Below are 13,799 nucleotides of genomic sequence, written 5' to 3' on the forward strand. Positions count from 1 at the left end.
GCACCCAGAGGAAACCCACGCAGACACGGGGAGAACGTGCAAACTCCACACAGACAGTGACCCCAAGCCGGGAATCGAACCCGGGTCCCTGACGCTGTGAGGCAGCAGCGCTAACCACTGCGCCACCGTGCCCCCCACATAGCCATTATATTGGCTAAATTCAGACACCGCCTTGTCTTGACTCGGTCTACACTTCCCGCTGCCTCGGAAAAGCAGCCAGCATAATTAAGGACCCCACGCACCCCGGACATTCTCTCTTCCACCTTCTTCCGTCGGGAAAAAGATACAAAAGTCTGAGGTCACGTACCAAACCGACTCAAGAACAGCTTCTTCCCTGCTGCTGTAAGACTTTTGAATGGATATACCTCGCATTAAGTTGATCTTTCTCTACACCCTAGTCGCCACACTCCGGCACCTGTTCGGGTACACCGAGGTAGAATTTAACACGTCTTTTGGAGGAAACCGGAGCACCCAAAAGGAAACCCACGCAGACATGGGGAGAATGTGCAAACTCCACACAGACAGTGACCCGAGCATCGAACCCAGGTCCCTGGCACTGTGAGGCAGCAGTGCTAACCCACTGTGCGAAAGGTTATCTGGGGACTTGGGGTTGGGGGGGGTGGGGGTGGGGGGATACGTGGGGTTGAGGTTACATCAGATTAGCCATGGTCTTATTGAAAAAAAGGGGGGAAACAGGCTCAAGTGGCTTGCTTGGATTTTCAAAAGGCAAAAATCAGCAAAAGATCTAAAGAGATTTTATTAAAATTACGTCACACATTACAGAAACAAAAATAAAAACAGATTCCTGACCACCTACACATTTAGAGTTTATTTGGAAAATCAGAAAGTCACGCAGACACCGCTATAAGAATTCACGTTCAGTTTCTCTCCCGATCTCGGTCATCGTAACAATTCCATCAAACTTCAGAGCAGAAAAATCAAAAATAGAATTTCTTTAACAATCGATTCGCAAGATTACATACACCAAGATACACAAACATTTTAAATTTATAAAGTTCAAAAATCTTTAGAAGATTAATATTAAAAATAAAAAAGAGAGAGTGCAAATCTTAACTGGAGGATTAGGGATTTGAACAGTCACACAAACTATAATATGTTGACAAATCAAATTTCACTTTCTGGACATGCTGTGCTCTTGAGAACAGGATCCATGTTGTGGGGGGGGGGGCGGCAGTTGGAACAGTGAAAAGGGACGGGGGGGGGGGGGAGAATGAGAAAGAAAGAGGGAAGGGGAAATATACGACAGGAACTGAAGATTTCGCACGCAAAAGTTCACATCCCGGACCCCAAAACTCCGGTAGTCGGTATTCGAGCCAGCACCGAGAGCAAGCTTTGGAAATTCCGTCGCGGGAGCAAGCAACGATGGTTCCGCCATTTATTACATTGGAGGTTTCCGTTAGGGATGGCATCTACAAAAAAAAGACTTTGGCAAACCATCGACCGCCCACGCTCCCCCAAACTTCACATAAAACCTCACGCCAAAATGGGCCAAGGAAATCTAGCAGAGCCAGGGTCAAAAAGATTGTACAGATTGGGAGATGTCCGCCATTGGTTTGGTGATTTGAACATCATGGGTCGAGTTGGGGTGAGCTCCCCACCATTGTTAGGATGAGATGATAGAGAGACACACCTCTCTGAAGTTCAGTTTGGACGACAAACAGATATAACACAAGCGTCGACTCATTGACACCTAGAAATATACAAGCGAGGAATGAAATCTACACCAATGAAGTGTCTGGGATCATTAAAAGACTTAAAAAGGTTTCATCAGTAAATGCGGAGTATAAAATGGCCAGAGCCCCAGAGGCCCTCTCCCCTAGGGTAGAGCTGACTGGTGGCGATTTAACCAGAGGGCTACCACACCTCAGACAAGGTTAGAAAAGGTGAGGCCCTTTGTGAATAACCCCAGCAGATACCTACACCCTCGGTACCACTCCGAATACTACAGACAAGATGCAAACCAAAATATTCCAATCACTTGCGAACGGCAAGTAATGAACTCCAGTAGGGCTGAGAAACATTCTGTGTAGGCCTCAAACTTGTGGTGGATTGGAAGTCGATTGTCCTTGTGGAGGGACTGAATCATTTTTAAAGAGAAACAGAAACTGAAGATAAAAGTTTGCTTTGAGCATCTTACCCGCACTTTGTATCCATCCCTTCAGCTCCGGTCAAAGCGAGGGTTTTGATGTGAAGCTACTTACTCACACTTGCAGGTCGAGTTAGTTCCTACTTGGCCTTAACCCTGCCCCAGGCTCTCTCCCCAACAGGGACCGAGCGGAAAGTTGCCCCAGGTTCCGATAATGCATGACATCAAGACAATTTCACCTTTCCCCCCCCCCCAGCGAGAGAACCAATAAAATGGAAAGGTTATAGGTCATGGGGTGGGGTTCACACCCAGAAACCTGGCTAATGGCACAAACCACACATTCTCCGATAATAGTTGAGATCAGTTCTGGCACCAGAACCTCCAAAGTTTGGAGTGGGGGGTTCTTGCTATCTCAACACATTGTAGAGGACTTGGTCCAAACGTGGGAGGGATCATCTCTGATTCAGCTGTCATAATTGGGAATCAAATTAATTGCGGCAATTTAACCCGAACGCATTCTAACGCAGGAGATCGATTCCATAATTAATGGGCTTTGATGAACGAGCAAAGGCAACTAATTGGCCATATCCTTCTAAATGCTCCCCTACTGGAGTTCATTACTTGCGTATCTTGTGTTAAAACAAAAAAATTTCCATCAAATCGGAAGATTTTGACCTCGTTACCGACGCAAATCTAATAAAGGATTGGGAGGACCATGTGTAAATTCAAGCCCAAACTATTTGCCCCTCGGGGTAGGAGCAATGTCTCACAACCCCAATCCAGGGTGGGCCAATTCCAAGAGTTTCTCATTCTCAGAGGGAGTTCCAACCTTCTTCCTCAAGCCAACTAGTTATTGCAAGGAACCGACAGCTCAGAATGTCAAAGTCTACCCTTCGTCAGCACAGATTAAACTAAAAAAAAAGGTCCGAATGGAAACGGGGAAGGGTTTATGATTCAAATCAAAGAGAGAAAGACTCTCTTGTGACAAGGCTGAAGACGATGTTGGATTAAATTGTATAATGTGGTTTTTTTTGTAGAGGAGGGGGCACACATTGGCAGCGAGAGATTTTACAGGTTCTGCACAGTGTTGATTAGGGTCTCCTTATCTTCTCCACGAGGGGCGCGCTGATAGGAGACAATGTGGTCAGTCCTGGTCAGCCGCACAATGAAGTAGATGACCCCCACCAGCAGGACAAGGATACAGATCGACAGAAGCACCACCATCAAGATCGCTAATAAAACAGGAAGAATTCAGATTCAGAACAACCATTGAACCCATTTAAGACACATTGCTAGCATTCACAACAAGCCTAATTATTCGACCAAGAAAACAGTCCCTCCTTTTTCCACACAGAGGGTGGGGAGTGTCTGGAACGAGCTGCCAGGGGCATTAATAGAGGCGGGTACAATTTTGTCTTTAGACAGTTACGTGGGTAAGATGGGTAGAGGGGGATATGGGCCAAATGCAGGCAATTGGGACTAGCTTAGTGGTTTAAAAACTGGGCAGCATGGACAAGTTGGGCCGAAGGGCCTGTTTCCATGCTGTAAACCTCTATGACTAACTATAGATTCTCTACAGGGCAGAAGGCGGCCATTTGGCCCATCATATCTGCACTGATTCTCCGACAAGAGCACCTTATTCAGGCCCACCCTTCCAAACCCGGAAAATTTTGTATGGCCAATCCCCTAATCTGCACATCTTTGGATACGAAGGGACAATTTAGCATGGCCAATCCACCAAAATTTCACCCAAAGTTCAAGATGGCGCCAGAGTGTGGCAATTTCTTGCGAGCTGCCCCCAGCATACCCTCCAACTCTACACTTTTAAAACTGTATTATATTCTGTAGCCTCTCCTTTCCTTCTCCCCCAAGAACAAAGAAAATTACAGCACAGGAACAGGCCCTTCGGCCCCTCCAAGCCTGCACCGACCATGCTGCCCGAATGAACTAAAACCCCCTACCCTTCCGGGGACCATATCCCTCTATTCCCATCCTATTCATGTATTTGTCCAGATGCCCCTTAAAAGTCAGTCTCTGCTTCCACTACCTCCCCCGGCAACAAGTTCCAGGCACCCACCATCCTGTGTAAAAAAAACTTGCCTCGTACATCTCCTTTAAACCTTGCCCCTCGCACCTTAAACCTATGCCCCCTAGTAGTTGACTCTTCCACCCTGGGAAAAAGCTTCTGGTTATCCACTCTGTCCATGCCCCTCAATCTTGTAGACTTCTATCAGGTCTCCCCTCAACCTCCGTCATTCCAGTGAGAACAAACCAAGTTTCTCCAACCTCTCCTCATAGCTAATGCCCTCCATACCAGGCAACATTCTGGTAAATCTTTTCTGTACCCTCTCCAAAGTCTCCACATCCTTCTGGTAGTGTGGCGACCAGAATTGAACACTATATTCCAAGTGCAGCCAAACTAAGGTTCTATAAAGCTGCAACATGACTTGCCAATTTTTAAACTCAATACCCCGGCCGATGAAGGCAAGCATGCCGTATGCCTTCTTGACTACCTTCTCCACCTGCGTTGCCACTTTCAGTGACCTGTATACCTGTACACCCAGATCCCTCTGCCTATCAATACTCTTAAGGGTTCTGCCATTTACTGTATATTTCCTATTTGTATTAGACCTTCCAAAATGCATTATCTCACATTCGTCCGGATTAAACTCCATCTGCCATCTCTCCGCCCAAGTCTCCAACCGATCTCTATCCTGCTGTATCCTCTGATGGTCCTCATCGCTATCCGCAAATCCACCAACCTTTGTGTCGTCCGCAAACTTACTAATCAAACCAGTCACATTATCCTCCAAATCATTTATATATATTACAAACAGCAAAGGTCCCAGCACTGATCCCTGAGGAACGCCACTTGTCACAGCCCTCCATTCAGAAACACACCCTTCCACTGTTACCCTGTCTTCTTTGTACTCTATAAACAGTATGCTTTGTCTGTACAGCACACAAGAAACAATACTTTTCACTGTATCCCAATATATGCGACAATCAATCAAATCTAATCTACACCATAGGGCACGGTGGCACAGTGGTTAGCACCGCTGCCTCACAGCGCCAGGGACCCGGGTTCGATTCCCGGCTTGGGTCACTGTCTGTGTGGAGTTTGCACCTTCTCCCCGTCTGCGTGGGTTTCCTCCGGGTGCTCCGGTTTCCTCCCACACTCTGAAAGACATGCGGATTAGGTGCATTGGCTGTGCTAAATTGACCCCTAGTGTCAGGGGGACTAGCTAGGGTAAATGCATGGGGTTACGGGGATAGGGCCTGGGTGGGACTGTGGTCGATGGGCTAAATGGCCTCTTTCTGCACCGTAGGGATTCTATGGTCTTTCAGACTGTGGGAGGAAACCCACGCAGACACGGGGAGAACGTGCAAACTCCACAAAGACAGTGACCCAAGCCGGGAATCGAACCCAGGTCCCCGGCGCTGAGGCAGTCGTGCTAACCACCGTGCGTCTGTAACAACAATGCCAGGGAATCCTGCCTCCCCCACAAGTGGGACACGAGGAAAAGTCTAAATGGTGACTGCGACCATCCATTTTAACCCCAGCTATTTATTGTAAATGCAAGTATGAAAGTAGATGCGTGTCTGAGAGTGCTCACGATATATCTTACCAGCAGCATGGTGCCGAATTCCAATATGGTGCTCAGTTTTGCCATCGCTGCCTGGTTTCCAATTACCTACAAAAGATAATTAAAACCGAGAGTTTATGGTGGTTTTGGGCCCAAGCCTTGGGTCATGTTGGAACATCGAAGGCATCAGAAAACTCAACTTCCGCCCAAACCTCTCCCAGAATATTCAGATCTGATCCCGCACAGTGCCAGCCCCAGCTCGTTGGGTGGTCTCTGGACTCGAGGGGATTAGGGGATGGAGACCCACCCCAGTGTCCACACATTCCCAATGTTAAATGAAGGATAGTCATCGACTTCAGGCAGCGTAATGGAGAACATGCCCGTCTACATCAAATGGTGAAGTGGAAATGCTTGAGAAGTTCAAGTTTCTAGCTGTCCAGATCACCAACCTGTCTTGGCCCCTTCCCCGCCCCACCGCCCCACGCCGACACCAAAGTTAAGAAAGCCCCACCAACGCCTCTACTTTCTCAGGAGGCTAAGGAAATTCGACATGCCCACTACGACTCTCACCAACTTCTACACATGCACCATAGAAAGCATTCTTTCTGGTTGTATCACAGCTTGGTATGGGGCTCCTGCTCTGCCCAAGACCGCAAGAAACTACAAAGGGTCGCGAACATTGCCCAATCCCTCACACAAACCAGCCTCCCATCCATTGACTCTGTTGACACTTCCCGCTGCCTCGGAAAAGCAGCCAGCATAATTAAGGACCCCACGCACCCCGGACATTCCCTCTTCCACTTTCTTCCGTTGGGAAAAAGATACAAAAGTCTGAGGTCACGGACCAACCGACTCAAGAACAGCTTCTCCCTGCTGCTATCAGACTTTTGAATGGACTTACCTCGCAGTAAGTTGATCTTTCTCTACGCCCTAGCTATGACTGTAACACTACATTCTGCACTCTCCTTTTCTTCTCCCCTCTGTATTCTATGAACAGTATGATTTGTCTCTATAGCACGCACGAATACTTTTTACTGTATCCCAATACAGAGTCATTGAGGTTTCCAGCATGGAAACAGGCCCTTCGGCCCAACTTGTCCATGCTGCCCTTTTAAGACCACTAAGCTAGTCCCAATTGCCCCCGCTTGGCCCATATCCCTCTATACCCACCTTACCCATGTAATACATGAAAGTAAATCAAATCATCGAGGAAGTTACGAACCAGTTTTGCCAGAGCACATGGCCAGACACTCGGCCTCAGTCTCGTAGTTGTTCTTGTTGCCGCCACATCCTCCGTAAGTGAACCGTTGGCAGCGCTGGCTGTCCAGATCGTAATACCAACGTGGGAAAGCTGCCCGGCACTTCCCGGTCACAACAGGAGCGTAGCAGGACTCTACAAGGAGTGGGAGATAGCAAAGTGGGAGCACACCACCATTAAAACAAAGCAGACAGTTCTGGAAACTCAGTCAACGATTTGGCATGTCAGCTACGACTCTCACCAACTTTTACAGATGCACCATAGAAAGCATTCTTTCTGGTTGTATCACAGCTTGGTCTGGCTCCTGATCTGCCCAAGACCGCAAGGAACTACAAAGTGTTGTGAATGTAGCCCAATCCATCACGCAAACCAGCCTCCCATCCATTGACTCGGTCTACACTTCCCGCTGCCTCGGAAAAGCGGCCAGCATAATTAAGGACCCCACGCAGCACGGACATTCTCTCTTCCACCTTCTTCCGTCGGGAAAAAGATACAAAAGTCTGAGGTCACATACCAACCGACTCAAGAACAGCTTTTTCTCTGCTGCCATCAGGCTTTTGAATGGACCTACTTTGCATTAAGTTGATCTTTCTCTACACCCTAGCTATGACTGTAACACTACCTTCTATGCTCTCTTGTTTCCTTCTTTATGAACAGTATGCTTTGTCTGTACAGCGCGCAAGAAACAATACTTTTCACTCTATGTTAATACATGTGACAATAATAAAATCAAATCAAATGGAGGGGGAGAAACGGAGGCAAGTACGTTTCAGATCAAGGATCTGGGGTCTAACGCCAGCCACTCCATCTCGGCTCCCATTTCCTTCAATACCCCTTACAGCCAACACTTGGGGACTGGCACGGCGGCAGTGGTTAGCACTGCTGCCTCGCGGCGCCAGGGACCCGAGTTCGATCCCGGCTTGGGTCACTATCTGTATAGAGTCTGCACGTTCTCCCCGTGTCTGCGTGGGTTTCCTCCGGGTGCTCTGGTTTCTTCCCACACTCCAAAAGATGTGCTGGTTAGCGCGATTGGCCGTGCTAAATTGCCCCTTAGTGTCAGGGGGACTAGCTAGGGTAAATACGTGGGGTTATGGGGAAAGGGCCTGGGTGGGATTGTGGTCGGTGCAAACTCGATGGGCCGACTGGCCTCCTTCTGCGCTGCAGGATCTCTCACTCCAGAAGTTTTCAAAAGGTTCTAAGACTGTTAACAAGTACAGGCACGGAAGCCTGTGTGTTGCTAACTGATTTTGAAGGGGAGTTTATCATAGAATCATAGAATCCCTACAGTGCAGAAGGAGGCCATTCGGCCCATCGAGTCTACACCGACCACAATCCCACCCAGGCCCTACCCCCACATATTTTACCCGCCAATCCACGCATCTCAGGACTCTAAGGGACAATTTTTAACCTGGCCAATCAACCTAACCCGCACATCTTTGGACTGTGGGAGGAAACCGGAGCACCCGGAGGAAACCCACGCAGACACGAGGAGAATGTGCAAACTCCACACAGACAGTGACCCGAGCCGGGAATCGAACTTGGGACCCTGGAGCTGTGAAGCAGCAGTGCTAACCACTGTGCTACCGTGCCGCCCTATAAGAGGAATATTGCTTAAATTGGAACCAAGAGTGAAGCAGTTAAGAATTGCACCTGGTTAAATATTTCAATTGGTAAAAAAAGTTAAGCTAAATATTTGTGACAGTTAAACTGTATTGTTAAATAATGTTTGTTTAGATAAAAGCTTCCTAAAATCATACCTTATCCTCACACTAACGCCAAAATATGGCACATGGGGTTTAATTTAGATAAATGTGAGGTGATGCATTTTGGCAGATCGAACTGGGACTGGACTTAAAGTTAAAAGTTTATTTATTCGTCACAAGTAGGCTTACATTAACACTGCAATTAAGTTACTGTGAAATTCCCCTAGTCGCCACACTCTGGCGCCTGTTCGGGTCAATGCACCCTAACCAGCACGTCTTTCAGAATGTGGGAGGAAACCGGAGCACCCGAAGGAAACCCACGCAGACACGGGGAGAACGTGCAAACTCCACACAGGCAGTGACCCAAGCCGGGAATCGAACTTGGGTCCCTGGTGCTGTGAAGCAGCAGTGCTAACCACTGTGCCACCGTGCCGTCCCTGTTCAGTTAATGGCAGGGGACAGCTAGAAAACAAAGAGATCTCGGGGTACATGTTCATAGCTCCTTGAAAGTGGAGTCACCGGTGGACAGAGTGGTGAAGAAGGCATTCGGCATGCTTGGTGACATCGGTCAGAACACTGAATACAGGAGTTGGGACGTCTTGCTGAAGTTGTACAAGACATTGGTAAGGCCACACTTGGAATACTGTGTACAGTTCTGGTCACCCTATTATAGAAAGGATATTATTAAACTAGAAAGAGTGCAGAAAATATTTACTAGGATGCTACCGGGACTTGATGGTTTGAGTTCTAAGGAGGGGCTGGATAGACTGGGACTTTTTTCTCTGGAGCGTAGGAGGCTGAGGGGTGATCTTATGGGCAAGATGTTGGAAAAAATTATAAGGGATAGGATTTATAGTTATTTGGAGAGTAATGAATTGATAGGTGATAGTCAGCATGGTTTTGTGGCAGGTAGGTCGTGCCTTACTAACCTTATTGAGTTTTTTGAGAAAGTGACCAAGGAGGTGGATGGGGGCAAGGCAGTGGACGTGGTATATATGGATTTTAGTAAGGCGTTTGATAAGGTTCACCATGGTAGGCTTCTGCAGAAAATGCAGATGTATGGGATTGGGGGTGATCTAGGAAATTGGATCAGGAATTGGCTAACGGATAGGAAACAGAGGGTGGTGGTTGATAGTAAATATTCATCATGGAGTGCGGTTACAAGTGGTGTACCTCAGGGATCTGTTTTGGGGCCACTGCTGTTTGTAATATTTATTAATGATCTGGATGAGGGTATAGTTGGGTGGATTAGCAAATTTGCTGATGACACCAAAGTCGGTGGTGTGGTAGACAGTGAGGAAGGGTGTCGTAGTTTGCAGGAAGACTTAGACAGGTTGCAAAGTTGGGCCGAGAGGTGGCGGATGGAGTTTAATGCGGAGAAGTGTGAGGTAATTCACTTTGGTAGGAATAACAGATGTGTTGAGTATAGGGCTAACGGGAGGACTTTGAGTAGTGTGGAGGAGCAGAGGGATCTAGGTGTATGTGTGCATAGATCCCTGAAGGTTGGGAATCAAGTAGATAGGGTTGTTAAGAAGGCATATGGTGTCTTGGCGTTTATTGGTAGGGGGATTGAATTTAGGAGTCGTGGCGTTATGTTGCAACTGTACACAACTCTGGTGCGGCCGCACTTGGAGTACTGTGTGCAGTTCTGGTCCCCACATTACAGGAAGGATGTGGAGGCTTTGGAGAGGGTGCAGAGGAGGTTTACCAGGATGTTGCCTGGTATGGAGGGGAGATCCTATGAGGAGAGGCTGAGGGATTTGGGATTGTTTTCGCTGGAAAGGCGGCGGCTAAGAGGGGATCTTATTGAAACATATAAGATGATTAGAGGTTTAGATAGGGTGGATAGTGATAGCCTTTTTCCTCTGATGGAGAAATCCAGCACGAGGGGGCATGGCTTTAAATTGAGGGGGGGTAGTTATAGTACCGATGTCAGGGGTAGGTTCTTTACCCAGAGGGTGGTGAGGGATTGGAATGCCCTGCCAGCATCAGTAGTAAATGCGCCTAGTTTGGGGGCGTTTAAGAGATCCGTAGATAGGTTCATGGACGAAAAGAAATTGGTTTAGGTTGGAGGGTCACAGTTTTTTTTTAACTGGTCGGTGCAACATCGTGGGCCGAAGGGCCTGTTCTGCGCTGTAATGTTCTATGTTCTATGTCTATAAAATAATGAGGGGTACAGATCAGCTAGATAGTCAACATCTTTTCCCAAAGGTAGAGGAGTCTAAAACTAGAGGGCATAGGTTTAAGGTGAGAGGGGAGAGATACAAAAGGCTCCAGAGGGGCAATTTCTTCACACAGAGGGTGGTGAGTGTCTGGAACAAGCTGCCAGAGGTAGTAGTAGAGGCGGGTACAATTTTGTCTTTTAAAAAGCATTTAGTTCCATGAGTAAGGTGGGGATAGAGGGATATGGGCCAAACATGGGCAATTGGGACTAGCTTTGGGTTTTAAAAAAGGGGGGCGGCATGGACAAGTTGGGCCGAAGGGCCTGTTTCCATGCTGTAAACCTCGATGACTATCACACAAAGCCCTCTTTTTCAATGTATCTTTCCAATGTTATTTACAATGTCAGCCTTACCTTCATCGCCAGCTTTGCCCTGGAGTTTGTGGGGTTCTGGAATGATCTCTGGAAGAGAATAAGCAACCACTTTACCTCCGCCTTCAACAAACACTGCATTTATATATCGCCTTTCATTAAGAAAGCATCTCCAGGAGGAATGAGGGGGTGGATGGGGTTGATGAGGGCGGCAGAGATAGGGAGGGGGTGAGGGAAGGAGGGAGGGATTCGAACAAGGATGAGAGCTCCGAACTTGAGGCACGGCCAGGCTTGGGTGGCGACAGACAGGGGCTTGGTGGCAGGTGCCAACGCAATGGGACTCTTAAAACTCTGACACTGTAGGTGAGTGAGCACAAGGCTGGAGGGAGGATGGCATTGGAAGAAGTTTGGACAGGGGCGGCCTCTGCTCGCAGGGCAGGAGATGGGAAGCAGAGCAGGAGAGAATTGGGGTCTGGCTATGGGATGAGGGTTTCTGCAGTTGATAAGCTCGAGACGCGAGTGATATTACAGTAAGGTGCGGTGCATGGTCCCGATGATGCAAGTGGACACACAATGCCCAGGGGGTGGGGGGGAGGTCACACTCACCTTTATGTCCAGTGCACGTGGCCAGACACTCGCCCTCACTCTCGTAGTTATTCTTGTTGCCCTTGCACCCTCCGTATGTGAATTTCTTGCAGCTTTGGGTCTGGGTGTCGAAATACCAGCGAGGGAAAGCTGCCCGGCACTTGCCAACTTCCTTCGGCGCATTACACTGCTCTGCAAAACCCCACGGCATTCAAAATGATTGAACATAAAGAACCTTCCCGACCTGTCCCATCAGGTGATACACTTATCCCAGCAATAAAAACCAGCTACCTTCTTACATTTTCATAACTCAGAATCCTTACAGTGAAGTAGGAGGCCATTCAGCCCATTACGTCTGCGCCAACTCTCCGACACAGCATCTTAGCTTGGCCCCATCTCCGTAAACGCACACATTTCCCCACGACCAATCCCCCTAACCTAAACGTCTTGGGACACTAAGGTTGTTTCTGCTCAGTCACCGCGAGTTTCGGGTTAACAGCGAGTCAGAGCGACAGTGCGCGCTCCTGGGGTCAGCACGGGGAATTGGAAGGAGGCGGGGGGGGGGGGGGGGGTGTAAACGGCGTTGGGACGTGGGTTGGAGGGTCACCCCGGCCTTTGCAATGCATGGAACTGGGTGAGAGAAGCTCCAAGAGTGGCAGGTTCAAAGATGGTGGAATTGTACTTGACTAGGGCCTTGTGGCATTATCGCCAGACTATTAATTAATCCAGAAACTCAGCTAATGTCATATCTCAAAAATTAGCTTTTAAGAAACTATTCTTATCATGGTGAGTTTAGGAACTTGATACAGCTGAACACAATCTTCCTATTGGTGCCAATCTGGCAGATGGTGGAATTTGAATTCAATCAAAAAAATCTGGAATTAAGAATCTACTGATGACCATGAAACCATTGTTGATTGTCAGAAAAACCCGTCTGGTTTACTAATGGGCAGCACAGTGGGTTAACACGCTGCCTCACAGCGCCAGGGAACTGGGTTCCATTCCTGGTTTAGGTCACTATCTGTGCGGAGTCTGCACATTCTCCCCCGTGCCTGCGTGGGTTTCCTCCGGGTGCTCTGGTTTCCTCCCACAGTCCGAAAGACGTGCTGGTTAGGGTGCATTGGCCGTGCTAAATTCTCCCTCAGTGTACCTGAACAGGCACCGGAGTGTGGCAGCTAGGGGATTTTCACAGTAACTTCATTGCAGTGTTAATGTAAGCCTACTTCTGACACTAATAAATAAACTCAAACTTTAAACTAATGTCCTTTAGGGAAGGAAATCTGCTGTCCTTACCCGGTCTGGCCTACATGTGACTCCAGAGCCACAGCAATGTGGTTGACTCTCAACTGCCCTCCAAGGGCAACTAGGGATGGGCAATAAATGCTGATGTGGAGATGCCGGCGTTGGACTGGGGTAAACACAGTAAGAAGTTTAAGAACACCAGGTTAAAGTCCTGGTTAAAATAAATGCTGGCCCGGCCAGCGATGCCCGTGTCCCAGGAATTAATAAAAATGGAACTTTGGCAGCAGAGCTAATGGAAAGAGGATTGTCTCATTTTATTCTGTATTTTGCATCTTCACAAGACACAATTTCACTTTGGAGATTAGTGGGGAGGTGTCAGTAGGCAGATTATTAACCCACTCACACCACACCATGAATGTTCCTTCCCTGGCCAACTGCTTCCTGAAGAAGGGGCTTGGAGCTCCGAAAGCTTGTGTGGCTTTTGCTACCAAATAAACCTGTTGGACTTTAACCTGGTGTTGTTAAACTTCTTACTGCTTCCAGAACAGGAATCGAACCCAGACCTTCTGGCTCAAGAGGCAGGGATGAGGACACAACGAACCAAGTCCAGCGCGTATAGCCAGAGGATTTGAGTTTAGGGATAGGGATGTTTTGCTGCATTAGGGCGTTGGTGAGGCCACACCTGGAGTATTGTGTGCAGTTTTGGTGTCCTTATCGGAGGAAGGATGTCCTTGCTATAGAGGGAGTGCAGCGAAGGCTTACCAGGCTGATTCCTGGGATGGCA

General features: G+C 48.1%; 1 protein-coding gene across 2 annotated transcripts in view; it reads right to left on the reverse strand.

Moving 5' to 3' along the window:
* Positions 1 to 739: 739 nt before the first annotated feature.
* LOC144511468 (actinia tenebrosa protease inhibitors-like) overlaps positions 740 to 13,799 on the reverse strand; it is a 43,894-nt gene continuing 30,834 nt past the window's right edge. The window contains exons 6-10 of one of the 2 annotated variants that reach the window (XM_078241854.1): positions 11,795 to 11,965; positions 11,231 to 11,278; positions 6,917 to 7,087; positions 5,737 to 5,802; positions 740 to 3,339 (exon numbers count right to left, since the gene is read on the reverse strand). In XM_078241854.1, coding sequence (XP_078097980.1) covers positions 3,176 to 3,339; positions 5,737 to 5,802; positions 6,917 to 7,087; positions 11,231 to 11,278; positions 11,795 to 11,965 — 620 coding nt within the window. In that variant the 3' untranslated portion in view covers positions 740 to 3,175. The remainder of the gene's footprint in view (positions 3,340 to 5,736; positions 5,803 to 6,916; positions 7,088 to 11,230; positions 11,279 to 11,794; positions 11,966 to 13,799) is intronic. The other variant, XM_078241855.1, reaches the window with a different exon arrangement.

Source organism: Mustelus asterias, chromosome 24 (genome assembly GCF_964213995.1).
Source record: "Mustelus asterias chromosome 24, sMusAst1.hap1.1, whole genome shotgun sequence".
Classification (NCBI taxonomy): Eukaryota; Metazoa; Chordata; class Chondrichthyes; order Carcharhiniformes; family Triakidae; genus Mustelus; species Mustelus asterias.